We start from the raw sequence: 16,866 nt of genomic DNA, 5'->3' as shown, positions 1-16,866 counted from the left end.
CAGCACCAGACACACGCACGCACATGCACACACCAACGTGCACTCCTACGGCACAGATCGTCGTCCACGAAGCGAAGGACGCCGCTAGCCTTGCTCGTAACATACCCAGCGAGGGACTCAGCACAAGCGCAGTCCCATCCACTCTAAAACCAGCCGGCGCGGGGCTTGCTCGCTGCAGGCCATTGCGAGTGGGTGATCTCTATATGTGGGTCTGTGTACATCACAGCATGCGTGCCATGATGCGTATTCCCGTCTTTTTTGTGTCGATGCGATTTCAGCGCAACGAGCAACCGCCAAAAACGGCGAGCGGGCAGACAAGTCCTCACACGAAACGGAAACAAAAAGGCGCACACGTGCACCCCCTCACATGCACGCACGCACGTCCGTATGGATATACATACATACATATATATGGATATACAGTTCGCTTGGGGACGGCTACGCGGACCAAGGGGGGAGGCGGGGGAACAAAGACGGTCACACCACCGCCACCTGTCACAGCAGCCAAACAGTACGAGGTGAAGGACGGGTGTGGGAGGGGCATGTGGCCACGCTCGTCAGCGTACGGGAAGCTGTTTGCGCGTGCATGCTTTTTTTTCTTTGTTGTGCCTGCGCACTATTGCGTGCGCCGGCGCGCAGCTCTGCAGTGGGAGATGGATGGACGAATCATAGAGGAGGGTGGGAAGCCGCACGGGGGGACAACGTAACGCGTGGAAGAGTACGGGCACCCAGAGGGACCCGCGCGTGCACACTTGGAAAACGACAACAACGACAGCATCATTAACACGCAACCATCGAACTTCTCCGGCTTCCCTCCCTCCCTCCACCTGCGCAAAGCTCGTCCCGAATCACACACACACACAAAAAAACGTGCAACAGTAGCAAAAAAAAAACGAAAAGGCAACAACGGGCTCAGGCACATTCTACGACATGACGAAACATGTCTCACGTCTGCGACTCCGTGTACATGCCCGGCTGCACAATGGACATGCGCCACGCGTGATGCTTGCCACGTGAAAGAGAACATTGGAAAAGGGCTGTTCTTCCCTTCTGACATGCATTCCCCCTTTTTTGCCGCCATAGAGCACGAGGTCCAACTCTGCCCCCCCCCCCCCGCCGCCGCCCTGTCAGAGGTACCCCCGTCGCGTCCGTGCGATGGCAGCCGTAGACACGCGCCTTCCGGCAATGCGCCGTCTCAGGCATCTGAGCGCGGCCTCTGCCTCCAACGCTACCCACCCACTGCCTCGCAGGTTGGCTCACAGCCGCTCCCATCCTGCCGGTCACCACCTGGTACAGCCCTCGGGGATCGGGGGAAGAGGGGGGAGGGAGGGGTTCACAAGGCCCCTGACACCAGAGCTGAGGTGACTCCACTCATCGGGATGGCTGCAAAGAAACAGAGAAGAGCGTGAGCGGAACGCCGAACGCCGAACGCCGCGCCGCTATGTGCGTGTGCGTGTGTGCGCGTCTGTGGACACCTGTGCGTGGGCTGCGCAGACATAAACGAAAAAACAAAAAAGAAACGAGAAGAGCGTGATGGAGGTGGAAGCCTAAAGCCGTGGCGAGAAAAGGTCATGGAAAAAGGCGAGCTGGCAAGCAGTTACGCCGCACGTGCCCGCCTTCTCGCCAGGTCGATGAGCGCGATGGAGAGTTGAACGCACGCAACGAGGTGGCGCACCACAGATCCACCCAGAAAACGCAACAGAAGGAGAGCGGCACCACCACATGACGACCCCTCACAGACGTCACAGACACGCGAGCGTTCGAAAAGCTTGTCGTTTGTTCTAGGTTTCGTGTGTATCCAACCGCGAACCCGTCCACAAATACGGGCATGCGCCACCCGCCGTGAATCTACCGCTGTTGCACCACGGCTATATCCTCTGGTTGTCTGGGAGAAGCCATCGGCCGTGGCATCGGGGGAGCATGCGCCTAATGGGCCCGTTCCACCCGTTCCTCGGATACGTGCTGAGCAGACCGCGTCCGACGGGCGTGGGCGGACTGCATACCTTGATCTCAGCGGGCAGCGTCCGGGGTTGTGCTCGAGGGCAGCAAGTCGTGGCGTCTGTCGCTCGGATAACAGAGGGTGGTGGTCTCTCGATACATGTCGCATGAGCTCAAGGGGGATGTTAGTCAGCTGCAGGCCAGGGCCCGCCGAGACCTTGGGCTTTGCCTGTGTGCCGTGCTTTGGTCTCAGTCGCCTTCAGCCGCCTTCAGCCGCGGCATCCCATAATACGCTGTGAGGACTCTCCGGATGGGAGTCTGGAGTACTGAATAGTGCAACTCGAGGCTGCTCTTGTCATGCTCCCGGCACCCGTGCCTCATCAACCCGCACCTTGTTGGATGGAGGAGATGCCGCACACGTTGCACACGTGCACTTTGGGGCTCATTCGCATGCATGTCACTGCACCACTTCGTCCACCGCTCGGGCTCTTCTCTCCGGATACTCTGTTGGAACTTCGGCATACCGTAGCAGCCATACTGGACAACGTGGGCGCACAGTGCTCTCGTTTTTTTATTCGATTCAGGAGCGTGTTCCAGGACGACCTTGTTGCCCGAGTCTGTGTGTGTGTGTGTGTGGATGGCTTGCCCGCGTGCGCCGCGACGGGTGGGACGCCGCCATGATTCTGTGGCGGCACGGGGCACTCCACGCTCCCCTACATCCGCACGCCTCTCATAGGCATGGGGTGGGTCAAGGGAAACGGGCTCGCGGACAGACACGCGTCTGCACACAAGACACTGGAGAGATGAACAAGGAAAAAATCCCAAGAGAAGGCTGGGGCCGGTCTGTGGGCGCGTGCGGAAGTAGGGGTCGCGGTGATCGCCGCGGAGATGCCATGAACGGCACACGTTGGATTTTTTCTCGGGGGTGGGGGAGGGAAGGGGAGGAGGGAGGCGTAGTCATGACAACGACGGTCTTTGTGCCAACAGGAACGGTGCATGCTGCGCCGGTGTGCAGCACTCATGACAAACCGTTGCAAGCGGACAGGCACGGGAAGGGCGGCACACCGACATGCAAAGCCTGACAGGCAACGCCTTCGAATACTCAGGAGAACTACACACACACACACACACGCACAAGCAGGCATATATATATATATATAGTAAGAGAGATTCCGAGGAGACACACAGCGTAGAGGAGAGGAAGGGGGGGGGGTATATGTGATATCCTCCGCACGTACTCCGAACACCGAGTAGGCGGCAGAGAAAGCGGAAAAATAATGGCAAAAAGCACGAGAGAGAGGGGGAGGGGAGGTAGTTGGCGATAGGAGAAGGCAGGTGGGGAGGACAACCGTGTCTAGGCCCGGAAAATAGAAAGTGGGGGATGCAAAGGAGAAGGAAGGGCTCAAGAAGAGAGGGGGGCGGGCGTGGTGGAGCGGTAGTGATGGCGGTGGGGGTGGGGGGTGGGGATATCGCCAGGTGCAAGGGTAAGAGCGAGAGAGTGTGGGGGGTTAGGGGCTGTGCTGGCGGGGGGGGGAGACATGCACGTGCTTGCACGGTTGCCTTATTGTTTCCCCCGTTTCATCTGCCCCGCATCCAAAAAAAAGGTGAAAGAAAAAAGGTGAGCGAGCCCTCTCTGTCCGCTTGATGCTCCGGTGCACACGCACACACACGCACACGCAGGCAAATGTATATATATATATATATAGTAAGAGATTCCGAGGAGACACACAGCACCGAGGGGATGGAGGAAGGGGGGGGGGTGGAGGGAGATGCATACTTCAAGCGGTATGTTAGCACAGAGGCTGCAGACGAAGAGGAATCTGCAAGGAGCACACACGCAAGAAAAATAAACAGAGAAGAGTAACACGCCTTCTCTTCCTGATTGCATTGACCCGTTTCGCCGCTCCCCTTCTATGTGTACACATGGTCGAAGGAGGGGTGTTTTGCTCACTTCACGACCCTCTGTACAGCACCCTCGGCATCGGTAAGCTGATGGGAGTCTGAGGCCCGGGCGCCCGTCAGGTGAGCATCCCGTGCATTGGCGTTGGTGTCCAAGCAGTCCTTGGCTGCTGAGATGCGCTGCGCCTGCTGCCCCTCCCTGATGAACTCCGCCCTCAGCGGCGCGTGAATCGCGTGACCGTTCACGTCGATGTCGTCGCAGATGCGGAGGCGAGGCAGCAGAAGGAACGACAGCGGCACAATGAGCAGCGGGGAGCACATATGCCCGGTGACCAGGAGCCAGCGCACATTGCTAAAGTCGCACGGAACCGAGTTTGTATCCAACGGCCAGCGCGTCTCCATCAGCAGCGCGCCGATAGCCGTGGACATGGTCTGGCCAAAGTTGAATAGGCCAGACATCAGTGCGTAGACCATGCTCTCCGAGCCACGAGGGCACAGGCGCGACATCAAGATCGTGCACGGCATGGTGGTTAGCATGTTGCAAACATTGTACACGATCGCATCACCGCAAATGTACATGGCGTGGTCCGGGATGCCAATGTAGACGTTCCAGCGCTCCACGATAATGATGTCGAAGATGCTTGCCACCGCCATGAGAGAGACCGTGATGCACATGGTGACCTGGTAGTTCATCGTTGAAAAGATGTTGGCGAAGAGGACGGCGCCAACAATACCACCGATGTTCGAGAGGACGGCGCTGATGGTGTTGTAGAAGACGTAGGAGAAGTGCGGACCGCCAGGCACGCAGGAAGCGTTCGCGAGGTAGAAGCTGTCCAGTGCACCAGGGAGTTGCAGGTACAGCAACGAGTTCAGGAAGAAGAAAACCTGTGCCTTGGCGATGACCAGCGGAAGAGTGAAAAAGGCGAAGGCGCAGCACACAAGGGAGATGGCGATGCTCATATACATCAGCTCCCATGTTGTGCCGAGGATTGTCACGCACACCAGCGCCACGACGCTGCAAGTCATTACCGCGCTGTAGAGCACGACGCGCCAGTTGTGCCGCACCACCTCGGTGTTGATCTCGAAGAGACCAAACAGACATGAAGGGATGCGCAAGTTCTCCTCCACCGCCTCGTCATCATCGCTCTCCCTTGCCGCCACCACGTCGCCACCGAGTGCGGAAACACGGTTCCGCTCGTGAATGCCTTTGACCTCATCGCAGGTCGAGAGGCCAAGCATATCGTCGTTGACAACCAGGAAGTTTTGTTGGAGCTGATGCGCGTGCGTGCCCAGGGTCTGGAGAGGCGACGATGGATTCTGCCCCTCCAGGCGGAGCTCCTCGTCAGTGGTAACTGTCTTTAGATCCACGTGGGGCGAGCCCCGCCGGGTCTTTGCACAGGCCTTCGCAAGCGCAGCCTTGGCGTCACGCAGGTCCTGCAGCCGCTCCTCCCGGTTTGTCTTTTCACCGTACCAGTTGAACACGAAAATAATGCCCGCCACAAACTGCAGGGCAGCCGAGATCATCACGCCCACGTGCACCCTGCCACTCCCCGACAGCGGGCCCTGAATCGTGGACGCGATCGTGGACCCTGCAAAGATGGACACCCACACACAGCTCACGAGCGTCGGTCCCGGACGTGGGTTACGGCGCATCAGGCGGCTGTAGTGGCCCTCCGACAGGATATCCACGCTCGACTTGCTAAGGGTGGTGAGGAAGATAAACGCGGCGGCGGGGGCGCCGGACGAGGGCTGCGCAGGCAGCAGTGCATAGCCCAGGCTGAAGCCAGCACCCATAACGCACGAGAGTAGCGTGTACCACCGCTTCGTGTACCCCATGAACGCAAACGTGTCCGTGAGTGCCGCGATGAAGGCCTTCACAGACCATCCTGCTCCCCAGACGGCGGCAAGGCGTTGGTACCGCGTGGCGTCGAGGCCGTAGCGCTTCATGAGCATTGGCTGGCGTGAGAGGCCGATTATCTGGTCCGCCGCTCCTTTACAGAGGACGTAGGTGAGGCATACCGAGGCAATCAGTTTTGGTCCGTAGCCCTCCACGGCGTAGCCAACTACGGGAACCAGACGCACCCACGGGCACGCGGCGAACAGCGATTCCGCCTGCGGGTGGACGATCGTCCCGTCAGCTTTGGTACGGTGGCTGCCCTGCGTGATCGGCGGCTTCTGCTCGCCAGAAACCATCGGCCCAGGCACGCCCGAGCAGAGTGAGCCCACCTCCGCCACGCTGTCACCGCCTCCCTTCTCGCGGCCGGCGCTCCGGTCGAATTCGGCCATCGTCGCTGGTGATAGGGAGTCGAGCTTGGTCGATGGAGGTGGGTAGAGCGTAAAGCAGGCAACCAAGGCACAGCTATGGAAGTCCGAGTTCGCGAAGCAAAAGGGAGTTGCCTGGTTGGTGGCAGGCGGAGAGGGCAAGCACGAACGAAACAGTCCGTGAGAATTGTTGGTGCGTGCTGCGGCCACGGCGTGCTTGCCCGGTAAGGAAAGTGCGCCTCTGCTCGCCTTATCGGCGGTCGTGTGCGTGGGGGGCGTGCAGGCCAAGGGTGCCGTCGTCGAGGATTGATGGCACGATACAACGAAAAGAAGACGTGTGGGGGTTAGGGTGTCGGGTGCTCGTGGCACACACACAGGGTGGGGGGGGGGGGAGGCATTGAGGCATCCCACTCGCCGACAGCGACCGAGGCATAGCGTGAGGGGGGAGGGGGAGGCAGCCCGCCAGCACGACGGATGACCCATAAAACGAGAGGAGTACCAGCAACGCATATCGCCATGCGAGTCCCTCTCCGACCTTGTTAGGCCCACACATATATCACCGGTTCGTGTCGGTTGCGTGTCCCTCCCGGTAGATCTTGACGGGGAGGGAGGGGGAGGGGTGGTGGTGGTCGGGCGGAAAGGGTGCGGACACACACACACACACACACACATACACACATACATACGCCTCCACACAGAGGCACAGATACAAGGAGCACACACGGGACGGTGCGGGAGCGGGAGGGGGGAGGGAGAGGGGGAGGGGGGGGCAGAGAGATGTGGCGGCGCCACGTAGCCGTGCGTGAGGCAGTGGAGTAGCGACTGAAATAACAAAAAAATGGAAGAGCACACACACACACACACACACACAGACACAGACAGACAGAGGGGGGGTGAGCGGCGGGTGGTGGGGAAGACACATGTGCGTGTTCGGGCACGACTAACAACAGCGAGCAGAGACGACACACATGATAACGCCTGCTGACAGCTGTGGGCGCAACCCGCACCGCCCTCTCTCCCCCTTCTCCTCATCCACATACACACCTCCCCACCCCACCCCCAACCCCAAAGAGGAGTAAAGGTGCGGAGGAAGGGAGCGGACTGTGGCTAACTGGCACCAGCTGTTTCCTTCGTGGCGCCCCCCCACCTCCCCCCTCGCATACGTCATTCGCCTGCAGTTGTGCGCTGGCTCTTCGTCTGCTCTCTTGCCTTGCGGGACGGACATGCGTTTCGTTTTCTTCTTTGAGGCAGCGCAAGAGAGGAACGGCAGCTGCGGCGATACCTCTACTGCTGTTTGTCAGGGTATCGCCGTTGCCGGGCGAGGTTTGGGACGGGGTGGTGGTGGTGATGGAGAGGGAGGGAAGGGGTGCCGAGACACGCGTGCACTTAGGAGGAGGAGGGCAGTGCACTGCAGGAATGCGCGTAGCAGGGCGATGCAGACTTGGAGAGAAAGGGTGCAAAGGCAAAGGCTCTAGAAGATGTGACGCTGGCCCTGCAGCTACTTCCATACATACCCGGGAACAGCTGTGTTGATACCGCTGCGCTTGTCGGGCTCGTGCGTGGACCGACCCTCTGCGCTCGGCGGCCGCGGTGGATTGGCTGTCTTGGGTGAACAAACCTTGGAGTGGGAGGCGGCCGTGGCGGAGCGGCTGCTGCTGAGCAGCTGCTGCTGGGCTTTACTCAGAGAACGCATGTGCAGTGCGCACTGCACCTCAAGAGCTAGTACTGCAGTGAGCACCTCCTCAGCTGGTAGCGCAGATGGCGCTCTTGGCTCGCCCGGAGGCTGGGATGGGCGGCTGTCCGGCACATTACGGAGACACGTCGCTACCGTCCTCAGCAGTTCAACGTCGTCTGGCGCCGTTGCCGTTGGGCTCAGCGACGATGCCGCCATCTCGACGAGCAGACGCATTATAAGTCGAAGACTGCCAACGAGTTCCTCGGCGGCACGACAGTTCTGCGACGAGGCCATTCGTGAAGTTTGCATGTTCGCCAGCTCTCTCTCAGCCGGGGCCTCCGAGGCCAAGTAGGCAGCGCTGCAGAGACGTCGCAAGAGGCCTGGCTTCGCGGCGGCAGAGGACGTGGTTGTCGAGCTCTGATGGTGTGCTGGCATCACGGTCTCGTTCGCCAAGGCAATCCACTCCATATCCGAAGGGCCCACCGCCACCTCTTCCGTTGGCCATGCGTCGCTGGCGGTGGTGGCCGGAACGTAGAGGCAGTCAAAAGGCAGCCGCGCCGCCGCGGGGGACTGCTGCGGATTGGGTGCGGCGATGCCCGTTTCACCTGCAGCGCTCGTCACTTCCTTGTCGTAGACTACCAGTAAAACAAACCCCGTAGCCGTCGAAGGCAAAATTGAGGCGCTGCGCAGCTGCTGCTGGACACAGTTAGCTATCGCCGCAATACTGTCCGCACCCGCACTTGCCTCGCCCTTGGCCTTCTTGACAGCACCTCCGACCGACAGCCGGCAGCCGTCTCTGTCATCACCACCTCTCTGGTGCCGCGTGCTCGTCCACCGTGAGCCGGCACACACGACGTAGCACCCCACTACATCCATCTCAGGCATCACAGCGTTAAGCTGCTCACGGTGTTTCTGGGCCGCCGGCCAGTCAGTCTTGTCGCGGAGTATGTGTCGAAGAAAAGCGGCATCCTCGGATGGTGCCACGGCGACCGCCACACCGTCGGTCGACTGCAACCGTAGCGGGAGCTCGAAGGAGGCGCAGAGGGTCGTGGTGATGCCTCGGCCTTCGCCCTCAGCGCCGCATGCGCTGATGTCAGCAGGGCCGGATGCCTTCGTGGTCCCCATCAGCAAACCGGCGGTGGACAGGAAAGCTGGGGCGGGGACTGCGACGGCGGCATCCGGCGCACTACTCTGCCTTTGCGGCGGCAGCTGCTGTTGAGGTTGCGGACCTACGCGGGTCACGTGGTCCACGATGCTGAGAAGGACCAACGGATGTACCGTGACAGCGGCCGGCATCTCGTTGCGACTGCCTTATTATTATTACTGCTGTATGCTCTTCGCCTCGTGGTGGTGGTGGTGGTGTGGGAGGGGAGGGGGGGGGGTTGGGGGAAGGGGGGATGGGCTATGGTTGTGCACAGGGGTGGCATCGAGCACCGCTTGTCCCGTCGAGCTCGCAGGGTCTCCCTCTGGGTGCGTGCGTGCGAGTGAGAGACGCGCCGCGTGAGCCGGGGTGGTGGAGGGCGAGCAGGTAAAATGCAGAACAACAGAAAATTAAAAGCCGCGCTCCTCCTAGAGTCGGAGCGAGGGAGCCATAGCGCACGTATCACGACTTCTCTTGATGTACCGAATACATGCACGCATGCATGTACGTCAAGAGCGCCGGCACGGGCGCCGGTACAGTCCGGCAGACAACGCCCAACACACGTGCATTGCTTGGTGAGGGACACAGAGACAGTTGCGGAGACACCGGGTATGACCCCAACTGAACAACGGGCGAGCAGCGGTGGGGGCGCCAACTACCCCCCTCTCTCTCTCCCTTCCCCTTCCCTCCTACCAAGAAGAAAAGGGAATCCACTCTGGATGTGCAAGACCGCAAGTCGGAGTGGGAAAGGGGCGGGGGGGGGGGGGCTAACCGGCCGGTGACGGCGGACAGCCTACAAAATCGGAAGCACCGCGGGGTGGGACCCACAACGGGACGATGTGCCCCCCCCCGCCCCGTTCTCTCGTCCCTCTCCTCCCCTGTCTCTCTACCCGGACACGTGAGTCAAAGTGCTTCCTGATGCGTAGGCGCACACCGATAAAAAAAAGCAACCACACCGCCTACACATCAGCCACCCGCAGAGAGTACCACGCGCACGCTATCACAGATAGGCCTTTGACCACCCACCATGCGTGCGTCACCCGATCGGGGAGGAGGCCGCCGGCGGGCACACGATAACCTTTTCCACGTACTCGAAAAGGAGTCGCTCCAGCCACGTTGTGCCATCGATCCGAACCTGCCACCACGTCGACGGGGTGGCAGCGGCCAGGAGTTGCTGCTCTTGCTGCGGGTGTCCTAGGAAGGCGGTGGACTGGCGTTTGTCTGTGTGCCGCTTGACATCGGCATCCGCGTCAACCACAGGGAGCCACTCAACAATGGCGCTGGAAATAGTGTCACCGTCGTTGTCGAAGTCATCGGTGCTGCAGGAGTTGCTGATGGTGGTGCTAGAGCTGCCGGTGCCGTTGCCACACACGAGTTTCGCGTTCGCTTTCTCTGCGAAAGGGTACAGCCCCTTCGAACGCCCAGCGGCTATCAGCGCGGGTGATCGTTGGCTCGTGTCCGCCGTCGGAGAAGACACGACCTTGTCACCGCGTGGACTCGAAGGTGACGGCGGCGTTTTCCAGTGGGGCCCGTCCCTCGCCCCACGGGCACTGCCGACATCGTCGAGTCCACTGCCTGGCCGGTACACCATACCCTCCGCCACGGCAGCGCCAGAGGCGGGCAGCGTCGTCTCCGTTGGGCGCGCCCGCTCCGTCACCACCAACCGTGGCCGCCGCCACACCTCCGAGGCGCCCTCCATGAAGACGGCGTGGCTGCCACGTCGCGTCAACACTGTCGTTATCCACGGGTTTGCCTGCAGCAGCGAAAAGGGAAGCGTCGACGTTGGGGCGACGGGATCATCGCTGGCGTGCACGAGCAGCGTCGGAACGCGGATGCGCTGAATGAGGGCTGCGTGCTGAGCAGAGCGCACCCGCAACTCCACTAACGCCGCAGCTTGCGAGGAGAGCGCCGGCAACCGCGAAGGTGGCGGGTATGGTATGGGCTGCTGCGGCTGTGGCAGGAGCGTCGACACGGAAAGCAACGGCTGCGGCAGGCTGTGCTGTGGATCATAGTGCGACACCGACGACTTCACTGGCTTTTCGGAGGTGTACAACGTTGCGTCCTTCCAAGAAGGTGACACACTAGGAGAAGCGGCCCTGCACGCCTTACCCTCTGCGCCTACCACACACAAGTTGCTGGCGCCACCGTCGGCTGAGGTGGCAATCAGCGCAGACAGCGCCGACGTCGCGTCGAGGCTGAACTCCCCACTAGCGAGCTGTTCGCTCGTGAAGGACGGCGCCGCGCGTGCTCTGTCACCGGAATCGCGACGACTTGTCACATCGGGATGCAACGAACTTGGCCTCATCCTCGCTGCGCCAACAAGGAGGACCCCCTCCCCATCTGCAGTACTGGCTTCCTTGGCGTGGTCTACCAGGTCGCTGCGCTTGTCTCTGTTGGAGGCAGAGGCAACGCCGCGGGTTGCGGCTGCGGTCTGCGGGGCTCCTAAAGCCCCGCTTCCCGGAAGGCGGGCCACCTGCCTAACCGTCGGGGACAGCATCTGCAGCGTACAGGAGGCCACTACGTCCTCGGTGGACATGTGCGAGCAGGCGCGCCGCAGCGGATTTCCGACGAAGGAAGACGATGTGGCCGCGACGGAGTCGCTCGCTGAGAAGCGCTCCCCCTCCCCTTCCGCCCATGAGGCGGTGAGAAAGTGTCGCCGGCCACCACAGTCGCGCAGTATCGGAGGGTCAGAGGAGAGAAGTGAGGGCAGAACATTCGCCGTCGCGCTTGCTGCCTCGAGACGCTGCTGCTGCTGCTGCTGGGCATCCGCCATCATGGAGGACTTTGCCACCTCATCCCAGTCCATGAGACCCTCGAGGTGCGGCATGCCCCACAGCGCCGACGACTCCTGCAGGAGATCCTGGCGCATGATCAACGGTGAACCGTGGTTCCAGGGGTGACTGAAAGAAGGCGTCTGCATCCGGTCATGCGACAGCGGTGTACCTTGGTCGACAGTCAGCGACGACAGCACGCAGCCGCTTCTACCAGGAGGGGTAATGGTTGGTGCAGCAAGTACATTCGCCTCTCCTACAGCATCGCTCACAGCTGCCGCATTCCTGGACGGCGCCGTCGGAGGCATCGAGGCAGCTGAATCTGGTGGTGAGATGACGTGCACGAATTTAGAGAGTGACGCTGTCCTAAGGCCGTACTGCCGCAGCGCATTCGTCGTCGAGTCCAGCACGGACGCTGCGCGCGCGGAGGCAGGTGAGGGTGACAGCGAATGCTGCTGTGCTGCTGCCGCTGCTGCTGCTGCTGCGCGCGTGATGCGCATCTCGGCATCGTCTTCCGTCGCTCTCGACGTCAGGGCAGATAAGTTGCCAGCGCTCATGGAGGAGATAGAGTCGAAGACGGAACCCCGTTGCGCCGATCGGGTCTGCTGCTGCTGCCGCTGGTGGGTCCACGTGATGGTGGCTCTGTCCAGGCCGCGCTGTGCCCGGTTCACCTCCTCGCGAGCCTCACGAAAAACACGGAGAATGCGATAGAAGGAGATGTCAGGCATCTGCGCGGGGCCCGCCTGCGACGGCGGCGCGCCAGCTCGCTTGTGGACCATGTGCTCGGGTTGCATTGGCGCGTGCATATCCACGTAGTGGAGCCCTCCCGCCGTTTGTGGAATACTCGCGCTGCCCCCAACAGCCGACCCGCCGCCCTGCCACTGCTCCTGCTGCTGCCGGTGGGCGAGCAGCGCATCGGCGATGAGCTGCATCCGTGTCAATAGGACTAGCAGTCGCGCCGGCCCGGTGGTGAGACTCGACAGGATGCGCGGCATGCGCGACGCCGCCTGCAGTCTCGCCGTCACCAGTGGAGACGAGCCGGCGGGAGCCGCTATCGTGCTCAAGGCCCCACCGCTGCTGGCGGCGCTGGTGCCTGCATGCGCCACACCTCGAGTTGCCCTTGCCGGCGATGACGCAGCCCGCGTAGATCGCTGAAGCACCAGCCCCTCTGCACGCTGCTGCGGGAGAAGCTGAAAGGCGGAGGAAAGAGTATGTGAGATGCACACAAGACCGTCAAGACGCGCCGGGGACTGTTCACCCGAGCCGCCGCCATTATCCTCCTCGGTGCTGCGGCCGCTGCCTGTCGACGTCTGCTGCTGCTGTGTGATGGCTAGCTCCAAAAGCGGGCTCGCCGCTTCCGACCAGCCAACCGCGACAATGTACACCGCGCGTCGTGGACGCGGGTCAGCGGACACCTCAGCAGCGGCGTCTGGGGACGGCGCGTGACCAAACGAATCGGGGCGAGCCGAACGACCGGTCGCGGTAGATGGGCAAGACACTGAGGGATTTGGTGCGGGCGGCGTGCACGACTCCAGGTTGCTCCGCAGCCGCTCAACAATGTGTCGCAAGTCCCCCAGCGTCAGCGGAGGCATCGAGACGTCGTCGGTACGCTCCGGCGACGTCGCAGGAACTCGAAGCTCCACAACAGGCACAGCCGCGTACCACTGCGTGGAGGGCCTCGTGGTGGGTTCTTTAGCCGACGGCAGCGATAGGGAAGTTGTCGGCGGCGACGGTTGGTCGATGACCTCCGCCCCGCTGCTGCGGATGTTTCCGTCTTTGCTGCTGCTGGTACCAAGCAGCACAGGCTTGTACGCCTCCTCCGCGACGGGCGCGGGGGTCTGTACGGCGCTATCGGTATCCGTCGAGTCGTCACGATTCTGTGTTGCATTCCTCGTCATTGCCATGCCACGCGGACTGGGAAGAAAAATGCGGTCGGCCGCTACCTCGTCTGTGGCGACGGATGCCTGCCACGCACCAGTGAGGGTCAGGAGCTGACACACACAGCTGAGACGCGTTACGGTGTGCTGGTACAGCCCACTCCCTTGCAGGAGAGAAGGACAGAGCAGTAGCACCACCACCGGAGCAGGAGACGGCGGCTGCGGTGCCGATGGGATGGACGGGTCATCAGCTGGAGCAGCGGACCAGATCGGCGGCCGGCGGCCATGCAGCCAGTACACCCCCACCGACTTCCGGCACACCGGGGCAGGTGCCGAGGCGGGGGATGCGGGGTGAGGCAAGGATGCTGCGTGGGCCTGAGACCGTGCCGTTCCAGCGGCTTTCGCACTCGTTGTTGTTGACCTTGAAAAAGTATGCGGTGCAGGGGCGATGCTTCCTCCAGTGTGGACCGTTGCCGCCGCAGACGATACCGTCGTCGTCGCTGCCGCGTTGTTGTGCAGTGGCTCGAAGATGTGGCGCGTGTCCATGGTGTAGTGATCAATGCGAGCTTGCGCAGCACCTTCGAAACGGCGGAAAGGATGCCAGAGGCCGCCGCCGCCAGCGGTGTTGGGCGAGGTTGGCGATGAGCTCGTGCACGCCGAGTAGTGGAGCGGAGCCGTCGCGCCAGGTGGGCCCATGATCGCATAAAAGAGGCCGCGCAGTACACGGAAGCACAAGAGGAGCGGCCCAAGGAGAAAGACGCCGGCGTCTTGCCATGATCCGCACACCGGCCACGAAGGTGATGGGGGTGCGTGGGTGTGATGCTGACGCAGGCGTTGATGTTCAGGCGACGCAGCCGTTGCCGAAGCTGTTGTAATGCTACCCGGCATATAGAACTCCTCTCTCTGCGCCGCACACGATGCCGTCAACGTTCCCCAACCTCTGCACCACAGCAGCTCCGCTGCAATGCGCAGGAGTGGGTCCACTAGCGCCAACAACAACTGCGCGCGGGCGTGAACAGCATACCAGGGCGGTAGAAAACCGTACTGGCCTCGAAAGGGCGATGACGCGTTCTTCTTCACGCTTCCGCGGGCGGCCGATTGCGGTGTGGGGGAGTGGAAGATGACAGTGCACCACATCGGCACCGTGGCACGCATGCGCTCTCGGGCCGCAGCGGCATACGCCGGTATGGACGAGGTCCGGGCTGCAGCTCTTCGTGAAGCAGCCTCACACTGTCGGTGGCCCAACCTAGCGAACAGGCCTTCCGCTTCGGTGATGCCAACGCGCTTGCGCACCACAGCGAGACGATCCTGCTGCTGCTGTTCTTGAGCGGAGACCAACACGCTCACCGCCACGCCATCAAAGAACGTGTCTGTCACACATGGTTGCTGATATCCGATATCCACAGCATCGCGTGCGGCGGCGCTCAGACACCCGTTGAAGCTGGTGCAGGCAGCGTCCTCTTCGTCAACGCCACCGCCACTCGGGCGTTGGTGAGAGCCTCGCTGCAGCTGAGGGCGCTGACACCGCTGCATAGGGCTGCTCTGGAGGCTGATAGGAATCAGTTCGCCACCTGAGGTGCCGTCGCGCCAGCCAGAAACCTCTGCGATGGACAGAGAGAAGGGGCGATGCAGGGTGGTGGTGACCGGCGTGGCGCCCATTGTGTAGTTTGACCACGACCCCACGGAGCCGTTCATGTCGTCATCGCCTCCAATGCTGTCTTTGCTTTGGAGAAGCGCCGCCCGCGGGTGGCTGTAGAAGCTGGGCAAGAGCGGCTGGTGCTGTCTCTGCTGACGTAGCTGCGGCGTTCCAGGTGAGTGCGTGGGTGAGGAAGGGTTCACGGAACGCGACGCCTGTGGAGACCACGACGACGACGGCGACACGGTAGGTATGTGAAGGGATCGAATGCGGCTCACAGACTTACGCAAGAGGATGCAGCGGTTGTTTTCCATTTCCCGCGTACTGCTGTCTAGCGGCGGTGCGCCCGTGCCCACCGGCACGATGTTCACGCTGTCGCTATAGTTCAACTTGTCGCGCTCCTCCGCCTTCTGGTATTGATAGGCTGCGGACAGCACCGGTTGCACCTGCGCCTCTCCGCGGCGTCCCAACCACGCACTCGATACGTCGTGCCGTTCGACAAGATAGTAAGAGGGCAGGAAGAGAAGCAGCTCCACCGCGAAGAGCAGCACGGCGCGGCAGGCGTAGTAGACGCACAGGAGTGCGTAGGTGAGGGAGCTGCTGACGGACATGGCGCCGACGAACGCGGCCGCAGGCGTGGGCGGAGAGGCACACACACGAGCGAGCCACCAAAGACACGACAAAAAATGGCGAAAAGCAAGCAGGTGAGCTTTCCGTTGGCGGGCGGGATGACATGAACGGATGTGTGCGCGTGAGGCCTGTCGCACAGAGCGTCTGTTTGCGCTTGGGGCAAGGTGCGTCTACGAGGCGTGGAGGATGTGTGCGTGTGTGGACTTGGAGGGGAGGAGAACCACTGATGGGAGAGCCTCTCTTGCCGTTGTCGTGGTTGGGGGTGTGCGTCTCGCCGCTGGACTTCTTTGCCTTGTTCCTCGCCTCCGGGTAGGATACCGTTGTGTGTGCGCACAGGCGGTTCTGATGACAAGACGCGGGGGCATGCACGCACGCGCAGATGGGATACGGCAAGAGAGAGAGGGGAGGGGCGAGGGGGACGAGGAAGCAATGGAGAGGGAGTGGCTCAGAGCATGAGCTACGAGGTGGCGCATGACTGTTCTGTTCGCCGCTGCCTCACGGAAGGCAGCGTGTGGGTGTGTGCTTATGGAGGAGGCGAGCACGCACAACATGCGGTCTGTCAGAAATCTACCGACGTATTACTCAACCGGGCACACACACACACACACGTCAGCTCGTATGTTGAGCGTTGCGCCCCGCCATGTACACTCATGCCCGTATGTGGCCGTGTGCGCATAGGTCGATTGGGTATACCACTCGTGAAGCGCTTCATTGGCACACACACACACACACACACACACACACACGCACACACACACACAAGCATGCAAGGAAAAGTGCGCGTGCGCGCGGCTTTCGCTGCATCTCCTCTGGAGTTCGGTTCGGTTGTGGGTGGGAGGAGGGGGGACGAGGCGGGGGAGCACACCGACGCAGATACACGCGCACCACTGCGCGAAAACATAGCCCAGGGAAAGGTCACGGAGGAAGGCGCACACACAATGGAAAACAAAAGAAAATGCTGAGAGAATACCCACACTCACCCACCCACACACACATACACACACACGCACGACGGAGATGGTTGGACACAGACAGTC

The 16,866-nt window shown here is 61.6% G+C and overlaps 3 protein-coding genes across 3 annotated transcripts; all 3 read right to left on the bottom strand.

The window, feature by feature from the left end:
• Positions 1-3,885: 3,885 nt before the first annotated feature.
• LMXM_10_0350 (putative pteridine transporter ft5) lies at positions 3,886-6,123 on the bottom strand (the record flags this gene model as incomplete). The annotated part of the gene is made up of 1 exon (XM_003872824.1): positions 3,886-6,123. One exon carries the CDS (start codon positions 6,121-6,123, stop codon positions 3,886-3,888), a length of 2,238 nt encoding a protein of 745 aa, XP_003872873.1.
• Positions 6,124-7,597: 1,474 nt separating this feature from the next.
• On the bottom strand, positions 7,598-8,899 carry LMXM_10_0330 (conserved hypothetical protein; the record flags this gene model as incomplete). The annotated part of the gene is made up of 1 exon (XM_003872823.1): positions 7,598-8,899. One exon carries the CDS (start codon positions 8,897-8,899, stop codon positions 7,598-7,600), a length of 1,302 nt encoding a protein of 433 aa, XP_003872872.1.
• A 1,052-nt stretch (positions 8,900-9,951) lies between these two features.
• LMXM_10_0320 (conserved hypothetical protein) lies at positions 9,952-15,810 on the bottom strand (the record flags this gene model as incomplete). The annotated part of the gene is made up of 1 exon (XM_003872822.1): positions 9,952-15,810. One exon carries the CDS (start codon positions 15,808-15,810, stop codon positions 9,952-9,954), a length of 5,859 nt encoding a protein of 1,952 aa, XP_003872871.1.
• Between the last annotated feature and the right edge of the window lie 1,056 nt (positions 15,811-16,866).

The sequence above is a fragment of the Leishmania mexicana genome, chromosome 10, assembly GCF_000234665.1.
Source record: "Leishmania mexicana MHOM/GT/2001/U1103 complete genome, chromosome 10".
Taxonomy (NCBI): Eukaryota; Euglenozoa; class Kinetoplastea; order Trypanosomatida; family Trypanosomatidae; genus Leishmania; species Leishmania mexicana.
The sequence above is the reverse complement of the archived record's forward strand: the minus strand, read 5'-3'. Positions and strand labels throughout refer to the sequence as shown.